The sequence below is a fragment of the Monosiga brevicollis genome, genomic scaffold (genome assembly GCF_000002865.3).
Source record: "Monosiga brevicollis MX1 MONBRscaffold_23 genomic scaffold, whole genome shotgun sequence".
NCBI lineage: Eukaryota > Choanoflagellata > Craspedida > Salpingoecidae > Monosiga > Monosiga brevicollis.
The window spans coordinates 624720-641311 of record NW_001865060.1 but is presented as its reverse complement, the minus strand read 5'-3'; the positions used below and the strand labels follow the sequence as shown (position 1 = coordinate 641311).

General features: G+C 55.1%; 5 protein-coding genes across 5 annotated transcripts; 3 read left to right on the top strand and 2 right to left on the bottom strand.

The window, feature by feature from the left end:
* The first annotated feature begins 374 nt into the window (after positions 1-374).
* Positions 375-3214, top strand: MONBRDRAFT_33746 (uncharacterized protein). The gene is made up of 10 exons (XM_001748527.1): positions 375-544; positions 702-775; positions 915-1001; positions 1130-1411; positions 1514-1608; positions 1744-1860; positions 1963-2225; positions 2353-2492; positions 2592-2793; positions 2895-3214. The coding sequence occupies exons 1-10, from the start codon at positions 407-409 to the stop codon at positions 3024-3026; spliced, it is 1530 nt and encodes a 509-aa protein (XP_001748579.1). The 5' UTR covers positions 375-406; the 3' UTR covers positions 3027-3214.
* A 123-nt stretch (positions 3215-3337) lies between these two features.
* Positions 3338-6004, bottom strand: MONBRDRAFT_28107 (uncharacterized protein; the record flags this gene model as incomplete). The annotated part of the gene is made up of 13 exons (XM_001748458.1): positions 3338-3354; positions 3444-3534; positions 3663-3770; positions 3868-3971; positions 4088-4258; positions 4361-4409; positions 4620-4702; positions 4768-4840; positions 4942-5090; positions 5219-5410; positions 5508-5601; positions 5681-5742; positions 5839-6004. The coding sequence occupies 13 exons, from the start codon at positions 6002-6004 to the stop codon at positions 3338-3340; spliced, it is 1359 nt and encodes a 452-aa protein (XP_001748510.1).
* A 425-nt stretch (positions 6005-6429) lies between these two features.
* Positions 6430-9657, top strand: MONBRDRAFT_33745 (uncharacterized protein; the record flags this gene model as incomplete). Its single annotated transcript, XM_001748526.1, has 8 exons — positions 6430-6462; positions 6584-6841; positions 6931-6980; positions 7129-7936; positions 8037-8564; positions 8670-8903; positions 9024-9095; positions 9273-9657. The coding sequence occupies 8 exons, from the start codon at positions 6430-6432 to the stop codon at positions 9432-9434; spliced, it is 2145 nt and encodes a 714-aa protein (XP_001748578.1). The 3' UTR covers positions 9435-9657.
* Positions 9658-10584: 927 nt separating this feature from the next.
* MONBRDRAFT_33744 (uncharacterized protein) lies at positions 10585-15175 on the bottom strand (the record flags this gene model as incomplete). The annotated part of the gene is made up of 16 exons (XM_001748457.1): positions 14629-15175; positions 14324-14508; positions 14137-14217; positions 13998-14046; positions 13502-13590; positions 13308-13427; positions 13144-13247; positions 12902-13063; positions 12603-12810; positions 12390-12514; positions 11978-12304; positions 11734-11893; positions 11500-11603; positions 11353-11405; positions 11175-11253; positions 10585-11067 (listed from the first exon to the last, which is right to left on the bottom strand). The coding sequence occupies exons 1-16, from the start codon at positions 15042-15044 to the stop codon at positions 10585-10587; spliced, it is 2745 nt and encodes a 914-aa protein (XP_001748509.1). The 5' UTR covers positions 15045-15175.
* Positions 15176-15471: 296 nt separating this feature from the next.
* On the top strand, positions 15472-16412 carry MONBRDRAFT_10778 (uncharacterized protein; the record flags this gene model as incomplete). The annotated part of the gene is made up of 2 exons (XM_001748525.1): positions 15472-15787; positions 15916-16412. The coding sequence occupies 2 exons, from the start codon at positions 15472-15474 to the stop codon at positions 16410-16412; spliced, it is 813 nt and encodes a 270-aa protein (XP_001748577.1).
* Positions 16413-16592: the final 180 nt, after the last annotated feature.

Below are 16592 nucleotides of genomic sequence, written 5' to 3'. Positions count from 1 at the left end.
CAACACACACACACACACACACACACACACACACACACACACACACACACACACACACACACACACACACACACACACACACACACACACACACACACACACACACACACACACACACACACACACACACACACACACACACACACACAACCAAAGCACTACACAACACACACACAACACACACACTCACACACATCATTTTCTCTTTGGTCAAGTGGTAAGACTCACCTATACACTGGGATGGACCAGTCGCTGTCGCTGTCGCTGTGTCTCTGTCTCTGTCTCGGAAAGGCGGGGGGCTGCCGTTCAGGCGATGGGCAACGGGGAGGGGAGCTTGTACCTCTCTGGCTCTCATGGGTTGTGTTGGTGACGTAGGCACAACTGACACCACACAGACCGTCACAACATGATGTTGGCGCGCCTTGCCCTGCGGGCCCGTCCTGCTGTGCAGGCCACCCAGCCTGCTGCCACCCTCCTTCGCCACTACTCCCTTGTGGCCGGTGAGCCCACCTTCAACGAGTCGGTCGGCCTCTACTTTGATGAGGTGAGAACTTCTTTTACGCTCTTTGCCCTCTTGCTCGCGCTCGACTGAAAACTGCTCCTCCTCTGCGTTGCCAAGTCCGGCGAAAGGACCAACATGGCATGGCGTTGACAACGGCAGCCCACCCTCACACTCGCTTTGTCACATGCGCTTCGGTTAGGCAGCGGCTCTCACTGAGCATAGTGAAGGTCTTTTGGAGGAGCTCAAGGAGGTTGATACCGTCCTCTCCATGAAGTGCGCCCCCCGCTGCCAATGACCTTTTAACCCCCCCTTTTGTCTTTTCGGTCATGTCTGCCATTTTGCAATGCTCACGTGGTTGCGTCATCCTTGCTTCATCCTCTAAATCACCTTTTTTTTTTCCCTCTTAAAACAGGTTTGCCGTGGAGGACACGGACAATCCCGACAAGCTCTACAACATCCAGGCCTATCGTGCCCAGCACTCCCATCACCGCGTTCCTACGTGCGTACTGCCCGGCCTTTTTAAACCCTCGGCGCTGCCGCTTCGCCTTCCTATCTTTGTGCTCGATGTGACTTTTCATCATGACCCCTCTCATTTGGCACTTGCATTTATTTGCTTGGTATGTGTAGGAAGGGTGGTATCCGCTACTCTGAGTTTGTCAACGAGGATGAGGTCCGCGCCCTGGCCTCGCTCATGACGTGGAAGTGTGCCGTTGTCGATGTGCCCTTTGGCGGCGGCAAGGGTGGCATCGTCATCAATCCCCGTGAGTGGACCGTCGACCAGCTCGAGAAGATCACTCGTAGCTACACAATGGAGCTCGTCAAGCGCAACTTTATCGGTCCCGGCATTGACGTCCCCGCCCCTGATATGGGCACCGGCCCTCGTGAGATGGCTTGGATCATTGATACCTAGTGCGTTGGTTCTCCTTCGTTTCATCTATTCGTGTTGCTTGTTTCAAGCCCACGTTTGACTCATGCCTTCTGTGTTGTTTTGTTTTTCTACCCACGTACTAGCCGCAACTTCAAGCCCGAAGATGTCAGCGGTCAAGGCGCCGTCACCGGCAAGCCATTGGAAATGGGTGGCATCCAAGGCCGCACTGAGGCCACAGGTACAGAAGCCGACTTCCTGCCCTCTCCTGACGAGGCAGTTGCTGTCATGCCCTGACGAGGCAGTTGCTGCCATGCGCTTCCCCCACATTTGTTTTCCTTTCTCACCTTGATTCGCGCTGGTTGATGCCACACAGGTCTTGGCGTCTATTTCGGTATCCGTGAGCTTTGCCGTCATACACCCATTATGGAATCGCTCAACATGGCCCCTGGCCTCGAGGACAAGACCATTGTTGTCCAGGGCTTTGGTAACGGTGCGTACGCGATGCTTGCCCGCTCCTCCAATGTCGCGATGCTTGCCCGCTCCTCCAACGCGTCTTTCTGACCATGTCTACATCTGCTTTGGCTATGTTCAGTCGGCTACCACACGGCCCTGTACTTCCAGCAACGCGGCAAGAGCAAGGTCTTGGCCATTGGTGAGCGTGATGGCTACGTGTACAATGAGAACGGCATTGACATCCCCAAGCTCAAGGAGTACTTTGATGCCAACGGCTCCATCTTGGGCTTCCCTGCCGCCGAAACGGTGACCGGTGATGCTCGCGCTGTGCTCGAGCTTGAGTGCGATATCCTCATCCCCGCGGCCCTTGAACAGCAGATCCACAAGGACAACGCTCGTAAGGTTAGTAATCAAGCACAAGTCGATCGCTAATCAAGACATTGTGCGAATTGGCTGTTTGCCTTTGTTCCCGAGTTTCCTCACGCTCGACTGAATTGTCCGGCTGCCTCTTTTGTGCACGTGATGATAGATCAACGCCAGGATTGTTGGTGAAGCTGCCAACGGCCCCACCACCCCCAGTGCCGACCGTATCCTGCACCAGCGCGGTATTGTCGTGGTTCCTGACATGTTCCTGAACGCCGGCGGTGTCGTCGTGTCCTACTTTGAGTGGTACGTGTCTGAACACCAGAGTACAAGGCGGGCCGACGTACATCGCTTTAAAAGGCCAGGGGTCCATCGTGTGTTAGCTTACGTTCAATCATGGTTTAGGCTGAAGAACCTGTCCAACGTGCGCTTTGGTCGCCTCAACCGCCGCTTCGACGAGCAGCGTGGCCGGGCCATTGTGTCAGCCCTGCAGCGCATGGGCATGGAGCTCACCGACGACGAATGCGACTCGATTGTGCGTGGTGCTTCGGAGCGCGATTTGGCGCACTCCGGTCTGGAGGACACCATGATCAACAGCTTCCACCAGGTGCGGGTTTGCATACGTTGGCTTGCGGGAGGTTAGCTTTTTGGTCTGTCTCAATTCTGTAAACTGACGATGTCATCCATCCTTGCTTTGCCACCGCGCAGATCATTGAGCAGCAGCAGAAGCTGACAGAGCGCTCTGGCACGAGCACGTCCCTGCGCATCGCTGCCATGGTTCTTGCCATCAACAAGGTTGCCAACGTGGTCCAGAAGAAGGGCCAGATGTTGGCTGGTTAATAACCTCCCTCACTCATGCCCTCGAAACTTGGGCTGTTTCAGCTTTCTCCATCTCGGACCGGTCGGAGGCTGGTGATTGCCTGGTTGAAAAACAAAAACATAACCAATGACTAACATCCAAGACGCATGATCCCCATGGGCTTTTCGTGGGTGGTTGTGCATACACTGAATTGACTCTTTAATCACTACGTGACTGTATGAAGATCTGCTTGTTCCCAATTCCCAAGGGCCAGAAGCGCCAGCTAGCAACTCGGTCGAATTCAAGAGTAGAGAAAGGCGGCAAGCTTCCTCGCTTGCCGTCCCGTGTGACTTTAGGCAGCTTTTTTACCTAGACCGGACAAGCAAAAGGATACAATTGAGCGAGGCGCCCAAGGTCCTGCCGTCTACTGCAAAGTCCGGACAGGGTGAAACACACACCTCGGGTCTCCGGTACAGCAGTGGCGGTAAAGCCGACGCCAAGGGCAGCAAGCACCACGAAGACGAGAAAGACGTATTCCCCCATGGCCGACTATGCGGACAAGGCGGCAGCAGATGTCATGTCAAGCAGTTGGCGTAGCCCGCGGTGCATTTGGCCAAAGCAGGCTCATGAGCAAGCTTCACACCCAGATGCACAGCAAGTCTATGAAGACGCCATACCTGCAGAGGCTGGAAGGTCATGCCCACAATAAAGTTGAAAAGCCAGTTTGCGGCCACGCAAATGGCGGCTGCAGCCGCGACCTTGTCACTGGCAAATAATTCAGGAATCTGTAATACATTAAGGAGGGGGAGGTCGAGAGGCAGCCATACTGTGGGAAATGGTGTACGCCAACGAAGCAATTACAAATGCTAGCATCATGCATACCATGAGCCAGGGAATGGCGCCGGGGCCGAGGGCAAAGGCCACCACAACAAGTGCCACGCCGATGAGCGCCAGCGCAGAGACAGATGCCTTGACCGCCAAGGCAACTACCAACCGCGAACGGCCACAGCATCGAAGCTTGTGAGTTGCGCACCCACATCACGGGCGATAGGTCTTCCCTGCGAGGGGAGGAATGGCGGTCATAGCCGGCGAGAGAACTTACCGGTCAAAAGCACAAAGCCGATCACCATGCCCAGGAGCCCGGAGCCCAGCAGAACGCGCCGCCCCAGTCGATCCATGAGTTGAGATGCTACAATGGTCATCACCACGTTCACAGCTCCGACCACAATTGTAGCTGAATCACCGTTGGAGAGGCCGGCCGTCTCAAAGATGCCTAGGATGCAAACGTGGGACCCCTCATCAGGTGAGTCATTGATGCCCACGGGCCATGAAACGCCAAAGCGGGCCGGGGCCCGCAAGGAAACAAACCACAAACCGGCCGAAAAGTAGAAGATGGCGTTGATGCCCGTCAGCTGCTGCGTGGCCTGCAGACCGATGCCGATGGCAAGCAGCCGCCAATTGCTCGAATCCCGGACAAGGTGCATCACGGAAATGGACTGGTCGAGCGGTTAGCAAACGACACCAGCATGCGACAGCCACCGGGCCCGAGGTGAGCAAGGGTGAACGTTGGCGGGCAGGCTCCTGACAAAAATGCGATTCGCTCACGAGGGCGACTGGTCATGTTGCTGGTATACCTGAGCATTGCGATTGACCTCTTCTTGCAAGACGGCAATTTCGTCCTCGACCGCTTGGCGTCGGCGCAGCCGGCGCAGTGTTCCTACGCGCAAAGCGAGGGATGTCAGCGTACAAAAAAAATATTGAAGCGTCTCCAGGCGTCAGTACCTGTGGCTTGTTCAATCTGCTTGTGCGCCACGGAGATCGCCGGGCTCTCTGGAGTCCAGAAAAGCAAGATGGTCTGCAAGTCAACGTGACAAGTTTTCAGGCCGTGGGAGCACGTCAGTTTGAGGGAAAAAAAACAAAGGCCTGCGGTATTTCCTAACCAGCAGCAAAGCGCACCTGTAGAACGGCGGGCACGATAGGCAGGGCCAAAAGATACCGCCATCCAGCACTATTGCCCAGAACAGATCCCAAGCCCAGACATTGGGCAATCAGAATCCCAAGCGTGATGGCCAATTGGGTCATCACACCCAATGTGCCACGCACAGCTGCCCATCCCAAGTTGGTCCATGAGAAGCAGCCGATGTGAGAGGAGCGAAGGCGCAGGGGAATTGGTGATCATATTCGTATTGGGAAACGAGCTGAGTCATCACTGTCGGACGGGAACAGGGCTGACCAAGCGGGCTAATATCAGAAATGTACATGGGTGTGATGACGGTGGTGACACCGCCAGCAATGCCCACGACAAGGCGGCCAATGATGAGGACGCTGGCCGAGCGTGCCAGGGCCATCAATAGGGCTGCTGCTACTAGGAGCAGGTTGTTGACCAAGTAGGTTTTGCGGATGCCCAAGTGCTGGACCACCGCACCTGGGCCATGTCAGCAATGCACATCCATGCCATGAATGACCGCACCGTAGGTCGTCGAGGAGTAGGGATTTGGGATTGGATTGAGAGGGCCACGAACCTGCAGCTAGGGCACCAAACAGGCCACCCACAGCAAACATGGCTACGACTGCACTCCAAAAGGCATCTGACAGGGCAGCATCTGAGCAATCTCGCTGGAGAGACATGGTGCAAGTGGAGATGAGATGAGCGGGGTGCTGGAAGGGGGCGATTCAATCGGGAGGTCGAACCAACCTTGCTTGAGTCGCAGTCAGCCAGGGCGTGTCGGATCACGTCCTCTGGAGAATTGACGACACCTTTGGCGACCATGCGACCATCGCATTATTCATGCACGAGGTCAGGGCGAGCTTCAGGAACGGGAAGAGTGCGGGCGTGTCTGGCGCTGCCCTTACCGGTATTGTAGCCAAATTGAAAGGTACCACCAAAGACGGCCACAAAGACGCAAAAGATCAAATAGCCATTAAAACCATCTTTTGATCCTTCACGGCCATCCTGAGCTTCAGCGCCCACGGCGGGCTCTCCCAACAGCGGAGCCTCATCTTCGGCTGCCATTTCCATCACCGCGACTGAATCTCCTCCACTCGACAAAATGAAACCTCGAATGCAGTGACGATGTTGCATGCATTTTCTGACATTCTCATCAAGTTTCGAGTCTGCACCGAGACTGTCAGTCTCTTTTTTCCAGGTGCAGTCCCCGAGTGAGCTGAGGTGAGCACTGATCTGGCGGTTTGTGATATGGCAGCGCGGAGAAGGGGGGGGTGGGGGGCATGTTGGCAGTAGCGTGCCTGGTTTATGTGAAGAGAGGGGTGTGGGCTGTGGGCATCGGGTTCGGTTTGGTCGGGTGCCGAGCATGCTATTCCTGTTCCCAGCTCACACCTTTTCTGCATCTTGTCCTGTGAACATGGTATCGTCTCTTCGTGTGCAGATTGTGCTGGTGGGCAGCTCCCATTCGGATTTTGGTCGCCTTTGCCACTTGCATCAGCATGTACGGCCGCCCAGCCCGTCGCCTGCTGCAGGTAAGCACTTTTTTTTTTTTTTTCCTCTTCCAGGTGCACTTCGGCAGGGCCACAAGCTCCAAATTTTTATTTTTTTTTTTTTCAAAATTTCCCCTCAAACTGCTGCATCATCCTGTCGTAGGCGCAGCAGCGACACTACGTCAAGAGCGTACGGACAAGTGGTGTCAAGGACCAGCAGAGTGCCAAGACCATCAAGCGCCATGGTGGCGTCCCCCCGCCACCGCCTTCTCAAGGTCCCCCGAAGCCCGTGAGCTCGACAACCACGGCCACACCGGCTGCGGCGCCTCCTTCTGCAACCACTGTCAAGGTCGAACAAGCTTCCAAAGCCGGGGCGCCCCATGTCATCAAGCCTGCGGTCAATGAAGTGCCCAAGATCCCGGTACATGCCCTTGCCCCTTGCCCATGCCGTCCTCTTCCAATCCTGCTGTCCTCACAGTCCTCGTCCCACGTGCCGGTTGTCGGTCGTAGGTTCAAGGACAGGTACCGCCCCCCGTTCCTCCACCGAGCAACAAAGCCGGGTCAGTTGCTTAAAACGCTGGAGGAAGCGCTTCTTCCGTTTTTTTTTTTTTTTTTTTTTTTTTTTTCTTTTTGGATGCCTGGCATAGTAGCCTACTGCGTTCTTGCCTCTGCTCATGTCAGTGTGTGTGTTTCTGTGTGCTCTACTAGTTTTGGCCGTGCCTTTGGATTGACCCTGTTGGCCGCGACCACGGCTGCTGGTGGCAGCCTGGCTTATGCTGCCCGTAACGATGAGTTTCGTGAGAAGCTTGAGGCCACCGTTCCGGCTTCCAAGGCAGTGCTATCTTTCCTAGCCGATGCAGATGCTCAAACCGCGCCAGATTCGGTCGTGGCCCCACCCCTGCCCCCTCCCGTGCGCCGTCGCATCGTGGAGATGCCCGACAATACCCCGGCTTCCAGCAATGAGGTGCCTGTGGTACCCGAGGTGGCTGTGGTACCAGCGCAAACGGAGGCACCCGAGGTACCTGAATTGTCGGAAGTGCCTGCGGAACACACCAACAGCTCGTCTGTGACCGCCCCAGCTGACCTTGTGGAAGATGAGGCTCGTGGGGACGCTACTGGCGGCGAGGCTCCCGAGGCTACCGATGCCACCGCCTTTCCTGCCATTTCCGTCCCCTTTTTGCCTGTCGAGGCCGAAGAGGAGCGTGATGTCGAGGCGGAACGGGCTGCACACTGCGAGCCTGGTCTCGAGGAGACGGAAGGTGATGCCAGCTCGCTGGCTCAAGACTCTTCGGTGGCCGAAGCAGCAGCCGATGAAGTCGTCGAGCCGCTTGGGCCCATCGGCAGCTCTGTGGCTCTCGATCAGGTTGTGGACTCGGTTCTCGAAGCCGGTGCGAGCCCAGCCCTGAATCTTGAGGCGGAAGCTGTTGCTGAGGCAACGCGTGCCGAAGCCGATGCCGAGCCAACTACCAATCTTGCACCCATTAACACGCTGGAAGAAGCCCTTGCCCGCGTACAGGTATGTTTGTAGCGTTTGGGCACGGAAATCTATCTCACAACGCCCGAAAAAGGTACATCGGCCATACGCTCTCTCACCCTATCTTCACAACCACGCTCAGGAGCTAGAGGCAGCTCTTGCACGCCAAGACACCGATGCGCGCGTGCATGTGCACGACCTCTTGGTGCAACAGGCCAAGCGTCACGAAGATGCCTTCACTAACCAGCTTCAGGAGCAGCAAGAGCAGCAGCGTCAAAATCTGCTGCGTGTTGCACAAGAGCTCAAAGCACAATTTGTGGCTGAGCAGCAGGAACGCGAGGCCAACTTGCGCCGAGAGAAGCAGCTCGAGGTTCAACAACACCTACAGGTTCAGGCCGACGCGTACAAGGAAGACCTGGCCCGACAATTGAACCAGCAGGCAGCCGACATTTGGGCCGCCAGCGAAGCCAGTCTTCGTACTCAGCTTGGCCAGGAGCGCACGGCCCGACTTCAGCGCATTGAGGAGATGTTTGTTCAACTCAAGGCAGCCGAGCGCGTACTGCTCGAGTACCGTCAACGTGAGCGCCTCATCAATCAGATGCAGGCCGTGCTGCTGGCCACAGACGTAATGCAGACTGCCTTCAGTGACCGCACTTCTCTCATCCAGGAGGTGGGTGGGATACGTGTCCAAAAATTGTTGTTGTTTTTTTATTTCTTTGCACTTTTTTTGACCCGTCATCTGATCTCTTTTCCCTCATCTCGCTTACATTCGCAGTTGCAACATCTGAAGGCGTTGGGCCGCGATGATACCTTTATTGCTGCCGTCGTGCATTCCCTACCCCGAGATGCTCTTCAGCGAGGCGTGCCTTCGGCACACGACATTTATGCCAACTTTGATCAAGTCAAGGCTGCTGTCCGCAAGGTGGCTTATGTGTCACCAGAGGGCGGATTCTGGTCCATTGTGGCTAGTCACGTCATCAGTGCCCTGACGTTCGAAACACGAGGACTGGTATGTTAACATACATTGGTTTTTTCTTCTTTTTTTTCTTCCTTTCGGATACACACGAGATCATCCTTCGCTTCTTGTGGTCACGCGTGTCCTCTGCCATGTTGCCCCATAACCAATTAGGTTGCGGGACAAGACGTCAACTCCATCTTGGCCCGTGCCCAATACTATCTTGAATCCGATGATCTGGACCAGGTCAGTCAAAGAAAGTCCCGACGGCTTTGCTGCCGTTTTGGGCAATTCTACTTCTTTGAATCCATTCTTGTCGCACCATTCTTGTTGCGTCATTCTCCTGTTTTGTTCGTTCGAACCCTCGCATGGCAATGGTTCTTGGTGTCAGCTCAATTTGTTTGATTTGGTCTTTTCTCTTAGGCGGCACGAGAAATGAACCAACTGACCGGCTTGGCCAAGCAGATGGCTTACGACTGGCTGCAGGACGCACGTCAGCACCTGGCTGTGGCGCAGAGCCTCAAGCTTGTCAACGCACACCTGAGCAATGTTGCCGTGGCCTTGCTTGATACGGCCAAGCATTAGGGCTTGTTTTTTTCGTTTCTTGTTCTTCTTGTGACAAGGTCAAGTATTAGGGGTTTTTCGCGACCCACAGATCGGCGTCTTTCCTCGTTTTTCTTCTTCTTCTTTTTTTTTTTTTTCTCTCCAAACAATTCTGCACCAATACCCAAGCCCAAGACCTACCTCTCACGTGCGTGCTCTTGAGCAGGGCGGGTGCCATCAAGAACAATTCTACTTTTGAAATCTGAACCCATTCCTCTGTGCTCACAGCAGCTGGATTCAATGTTCATGGTGGCCGCTCATGCTATGCTTCACATCTCATTCGAATGAAACCATACAATGATCTGGCAAAAATAATGCGTAGCCAGCTGCGACACTCAATTTTTCGCAATCTGGTTTCGAATATGCTCACTCGCGAGGCTGACGCAGGGAATAAAACAACCATGCAGGGTAACAACAAAAAAAGTCTTTAGCTGGGTTCAGCAATGGTGCAACCAAATGCAGACACACTCGGGGGAATTGAAGGCACGGTCCAACCCTCCACGTCGTACAGTGGCCACTCATCAAAACCCTGGCATTGTCTTTGCTCATTGACCTGGAGGATTGGCCATTGACTTTTGTCAACCTAAAAACGAAGAGCGCCATGTTAGCAAGGCACAGTACAGTCGCAAGAACATTGAACAAGAACGAGAATTAACAAGTGACCACAAACAGCTTGACTGCACCTTGAGGTCATAATCAATCGTCTCCAAACCAGCAAAAGCACAGTCTGGGGGGTTGCTCACGAACAGTCGACCGGCAAGACCCAAGGACGGGTTATCCCGACAAAGCCGTTCGCAGTGTGCCCTGGCAAACTCCTGAGTCTCTGTCGCATCTTGAAACGGCTGCAGCCTTTGCAGCACGATCAAAATTGCGAAACTCGCACTGTCGGGCAAATGTTCGTCATAAATGAAAACAACTGTATTGGGCGCTCGTTTGTGCCACACCGCGCGCCACGGGCTGAGATGCATCAGCGTGGAATAGGAGGCTGGCACTTGAGCCAACCCCCGTGCCAACGCCACGTTGAAGACGACACCCGTATGGTTCCATTCCGTGTAGGGTTCTGCAGGCGATCCAATGGCAGGGTATCGTGAGAATGCGCTCATGCATCACAAGTACGGGCACTGGCATGCTCTTACCAAAATCGTTGCTGATTTGCAGACAATGCAGTTTGCTCGTTTGCCGACCACACTCCAGCAACAGAGCGATTGGCTGAGTTACAATGTGCTTGTGTACACAGCTGCCGCCTGCCGAGAGCAGCCACTCTGTGTGTGGGAACCAGGCCGATGTAGCGCATGGTATTAGTGTTAACAGGCTTTGTCCCCTGTGGACAGAACAGTGAAATCACAGCTCTTGAAAACTGACCAGTGGTGCGTGAATAAATCTCAGGACAAGAGTGGGGTCCATGGCCCAGGCGTGCAAAGTAAGAGGGGCTTTGGCTTTCCGGCTGGGCGGAGGCCGACCAAGCTTCGCTGAGCTGCCATGCGAGCTGGCACACTTCAAAGGACGGCGTGTATCGGAAAATGGCTGCATATATGGCATATTCTTCGCTGAAGTTGCTGCCAACCAATTTGAGAATGCGTTCCTTGTTCACAATACCGTGGCGCTCGAGCCAAATCTATGCATAACAGCCCAGCACAACGCATTGATTGCTCAGGACCCAGCCAGCAGAGACGCAAGACGCAGAGATGATGCAGCCAGGCATCCAGGACGGTTAGCACGTACAAGCATAAGCATGGATATGGGGTGATCAAACAACGAGCGGTTGCCAGCGCGCTCGGTTCTTCGGCGAAAAGGGTCGCAGCTACAAGATCATGCCCGCATGAGACCCTGTGAGAATTGCAAGTGGCAAAGGCACATTCCCTCGGTTGCTGGCACAACTTGAGATGGGATGTGTACGAACCGGCGAAGTCGAGAGGCACCCAAGGCAAAAGCAAACGTAAGTTGGTCCAAGCACTAGCACAAGCGAGGCATCAGTTTGAAGAGTCACCAAGATTCAGACGCCACAACAGACCAACGATGAAAGCGCGAAAAGGATGCTGTTGGGTACCTCGTGTGCCAGTTGACCAATGTCACCGCCTGCCGTTTCCTCCAAAGCCAACAGGGTCATAAAGTAAAACACGGAATATGGCCGGGCGTTGAACTCCCACAAGCCTGCCGACGCGAATAGAGTCATGGTCAACACATTTATTGGAACAAGACGCGTAAACAAAAATGAATGTGTGCGCATGTGTGCATGTGTGCATGCGCTAGACCGATCAATGACTGCCGAATGGGCACAAACCACAGTCGCGGACTTCAAGCAGGTGGTGCCGCAGTCCTGCAAGAAGAGGCGTGTAGTCGGGGCACGGCTGGCCAGTGTGCGCTCTGTAGAGGTGATGCAACAAGTGGGTGCCGTTGACCATCAGAATGTGGTTCTCCGTGTCAATGCTATGCGTGGGTAGCTGCAATGCGCCCGAGCAGGCAGGACATGAACTGTGGTGCTTTGTGCCAGCGAATGGCGTGGCAAATGGGGCGGGCAAGCAAACCTTGGGAATGCGGAAGCGCGGTTCTGTGGCAGGCTTGGGCAAAAGCTTTTCGCAGATGTGACGCCCGACGTCTGGAGGCAACAGGGCCTCGCAAGATTCAGAGGGCAACCCATAGCGCACGAGGATGTAGCCGAGCATGATGCTGGTAAAGTCATAATCGCCGGAGCAAAAGACATGGCTAGAGCCCATCCGAGCCCACATGCTGTGTTGCATCAAAAAATATTCGCTCACTTCGGCAGCCAGGGCCTGAGCTGCCTCGCGCTGGCCGGCCAAGAACAGCTTCTCTGCTCGGCACAAGCGGGCGCAAAAGCGGCGCGGGGTAGTCGACTATTGGTAGAAACATTCGGCCTCGTTAAAACCCGGCTCAATTGCAAGGCCAGGCAGCACGGACACGCGCCGGCAGCGTGCATACCTTGCCAGACCATTTGAGGGTGTGCATGGGGTCCAGCAGCATAAAGTCGATGACCGTTTCGGCGAGTGAAGAGCGGCTGATGCAGTTACGAGTGGATGGCGTCGTGCATGGGCTCGGAAAAGACTCTGTCGTGCGCGGTCAAGGAGTGAGAACCGCTGATAACAAGCCACTGCTCCACTATTTATTTTTGCGCCGCCGAGGGAGCGGCCGTACCCGTGAGATCGAGTTTCGGCTCCAAGTCGTCAGCGGCATCATCCTGTAAAGCTTGGGAGGGCTCAACTGTCAGTTGCTCGAACTCGTCAGTGGGATCATCATGGGAGCTTTGTGAGCTATCAGATGTGACGCTATTGCTAGATGAAGCGCAGCTGCTTGTCCGGGGTGGGCTAGGCGGTGAGCCTTGGGCTGTGTCTGGGTAGTACGGCTTTCATTGAACAGTCTCGATGTGAGCGCAACCTGAACAAAAGTAAATCATGCTATCTTGACAATGGCAGTGATATGGCATGGCGGCTTACCCCAGTTTTCTGGGCAGCTGCGGATGGGGAACGATACGGCCAGTCATGACTCGTCTGCCGCCGCTCTTGCACTACGAAAGGCGTCGCGGGCACGCTGATGTTGGAGCCCAGTGGCTCTTGACAGCGACCTTCCCGCGAAGAAAAGTAGACTTTGGGCTTGCCCTACACGTGTCAAGCCGGTGCACGGCTACAGGGTGAGCAAATTCAGGGTCAGGGACTCGGGCAGAGGTACGAGGACGTACAAGAAGACTGTTGACGGTCTTGTTGGTGCCCGGAATAGTCTCCAGCAGGGCTTGGCTGAGCTCTGAGTGATGCGCAGCCATCGTCGTGCTGCTGTGCACGCTTCCTGAGATGGCGATTTCAAATGCCCCAACGGTTCTTGGTGTTGATGATCTCCCAGTCCCACCCAGCTCGTCTACGGCACTGCCACAGCCACCAACGCCGTGAATCGCGTCCTGCTGCTGCTGCTGCTGCTGCTGCTGCTGCTGCTGCTGCTGCTGCTGATGCTGCTGCTTCCCCTCCAGTGCTGCCAACGATCGCATCGACACACACACAACGGATTGGAAAAAAAATCAAAGACAAACAAAAGAAATCACACACACACACACACACACACACACACACACACACACACACACACACACACACACACACACACACACACACACACACAAAGGTCACAAACGTAACTGAACCAGAAAGGTTTAAATAAGAGGAGTTTGACAACTTTAGGCATGCTTTGCTCTCTTGGCGTCGGGTTTCGGGCAGGGGACGTGCCCTTGGCCATGGCTCTGGTTACAGACTCGTCGGAGAAGGATGGAGACGGAGTCTGAATAGGTGTGGCATTGTCAAGACGAAGCGTAGCTCAAGCAGCATAGCCTTTCTCAATTCGGCAGCGACGCTCTGTTCCGTCCACAAAGAGCGACGTGATTAGCGCAACTTGATGACGCCCTTGAAGACGACGTCGTCCGGGTGACCCGCAAGGACATATCTGCAGCGACGTTCCCACGTGCACATGCATGCACCACATGCACCGTGAGACCGGCTCTGAACCGAGGCAACAGGGCTAAGAGGGCGTACAGTCACGAAAACTCACCTTTGGCCGTCCATCATATCGACAGCCAGAGACTTGAGCTTGAAGGAACCTGGGCATCGAGCATGCAGTGCAACGTGAGGAGGGTCCAGGCAACAGAACGGTCGACTCAATGCACGGTCTCGGCACGAGCACAACAAACCTGCACCAGTTGAAGTGGCGTGCACGCTGCAAATGCCTTGCAGACGATCGCCTCCAACTTGGTACATCAACTGCAGTCCATCTATGCGCGCGAGGATGGCATGTGAAGGGGTGGTAACGCTTCAGCTGTAACTGCATGGCTCCGGTAAACTGGTTAGACTAATGAAGCAAGCCCATTCCAAACGTACAGGGTTCATAGACCATCTTGGGCGGGACGGTGTTCGCCTTGAAAATGAGCCCTCCCTCGGGGCTATATGCCTTGAACTTGCCTGGCTGGATGTTATGACCCAGGGCTTGCTTGCAGGCCGGGGAGCGAGATATTTGGCGCAAAGACTCTTGAAACACGCGATCAGGGTGCAAACCTCGGAAGCGCCTAGTGTGATGAAAAGTTGATATCTCGTGAGCTGACACGAAGAGTTACCCAGAGCAATAAGAAAAAAAAAATTAAAAATAAAAAAGGCGGACGGGCGCGAGTGCGGGAATGACAACGCACCGTGCTGCTGCCGCCACTGCAAGGACAATGAGTGAGGACGCCACGCCGCCCAAGTAAAACCCAAAGCTAGTTACGTCCTGGAAGCTGAGCGAGGACATGAAGATGCTGATCCGATAGGCCATGTAGCCCATGCCGCCAAGGACGCCCGCGCCCACCAGCACATAGGTACCGGTGCGCACACGCTGAACCATGTTTGAAGCGGCGGTGCGCATCTGACCCCAGGTACCACGACCAGCGCACGCAATGCGGCTCGTGCTCAATGCCCGTGTACCAATTGCCACACGAGGTGCATGCGTCGCCGCGCACATTGCGGCGGGTCGTGCCGCCGTTGCGCCGAGTGCCAGCGAAGGCACGGGCCAAGGCCGCGTGAGCACCCCGCCCACCCTCAGAGCTGACCTCACCCACAAGCCTGCCATCCTCTCGTTGCCCTGTACTAACGCTCTCCCGGTCTTGTTCCCGTCGCCCCCACACGTGCGCCCGTCGTCTCAGTGGCCGATTGAAAACACACACACACACACACACAGAGTGAGAGAGAGAGACAGAGACAGAGACAGAGACAGAGAGACAGAGACAGAGAGAGAATGATTTGAGAGAGTTTTAGAGGAGAGAGAGTTTCAGCGAGAGAGAGTTTTAGAGAGTTTTAGAGAGAGAGTTTTAGAGAGAGTTTTAGAGAGCAAGTGTGGGAGAGTTTTAGAGAGAGGGAGTTTTCCAGAGAGTGTGTGAGAGATTTTTAGAGAGAGAACTTTCATTTGAGAGAGACTTAGAGGTTCGAGATCGCGAGAGAGAGAAGAGTCTCGGTCTTGCCGCCTTGCCATCGGGATCGTCGTGGTGGTGGTGGTCATGATGGCGGCGTTGCAGGTGGATGCTCTGTTTGATGTGTGTGGGCGGGTGGCGTTGGTGACGGGCGGGAGTCGTGGGATTGGGGCCGTGTTGGCTGAGGCTTTGGCGGTTAATGGTGCCAAGGTGTACATCTCGTCTCGCAAGGCGGAAGCCTGCACTCGGTGCGCTGAGGCCATCAATGCCGAGTGCCACCGCATCAAGTCCCCAGGTCGTGTCATTGCCTTGCCCGCCGATCTTGGAACCTCAGAGGGCGTTGAGCAGCTGGCCAGTGACTTTTTAAAGCATGAGCGCACCTGCCACATCCTCATCAACAACGCCGGTATGCCCTGACGCTCAGATCTCTTAATATGGCACCGCTGGATTCTTTTCAATCTCGAGCCGAACCTACGCGGAGTTTGATCCGTTCTGCCCGTGCTCATGCATGGCCTCGCTGACCGCCCTGTGTAGGAGCAACTTGGGGTGAGCCTCTAGAAACACACCCTCCGGCGGCCTTTGATAAGCTCCTGGCCCTCAACGTCAGAGCATGCTTCCATCTGGTGCAAAAATTGCTTGGCGCACTAGAGGCCGACGCCTCGGCGGCTCGACCCAGCACGGTCATCAACATTGGCTCCATCAACGGCCTGGGCATTAGTCTAATGGACACGTATGCCTATTCGGCCAGCAAAGCTGCTATTCACCACCTAACACGCGTACTGGCAGCACAGCTGGCTGCTCGACACATCACCGTCAATGCCATTGCCCCAGGTCCCTTCCCCACGAAAATGACGGCCGCCGTCTTGGCCTCCTTCGAGACGGAAGTAGTCGACCGGGTACCTCTCCGCCGCGTAGGCAAACCCTCCGACTTGGCTGGCCTGTGTTTGCTCTTGACCTCTCCCACAGGTGCCTACATGACTGGCACAGTTATCCCCGTCGACGGCGGTTCACTTGTTAGCCCCTCCCTATGAAGCACCGGGACTTGATTCGCAAGCGCCGGTGGTTTTCCCGCTGCTCTCGCTTTGTTCCAATGGCACCTCAAAGGCCTCGCACTGCCTCTGCTCGACTCCCTCTACTTTGTTATTGCCTTATTAGACCCAATTAATTGAACTAATACTTCAGATCAGCATGCCATGCTCTTCCTTCTGATG

Coding starts and splice junctions, on each gene's coding strand:
- MONBRDRAFT_33746 (XM_001748527.1), top strand. CDS start 407: ATGATGTTGGCGCGCCTTGCCCTGCGGGCCCGTCCTGCTGTGCAGGCC. Junction 1,861..1,962: donor TGTCCAGGGCTTTGGTAACG/GTGCGTACGCGA, acceptor GGCTATGTTCAG/TCGGCTACCACACGGCCCTG. Junction 2,794..2,894: donor TGATCAACAGCTTCCACCAG/GTGCGGGTTTGC, acceptor GCCACCGCGCAG/ATCATTGAGCAGCAGCAGAA.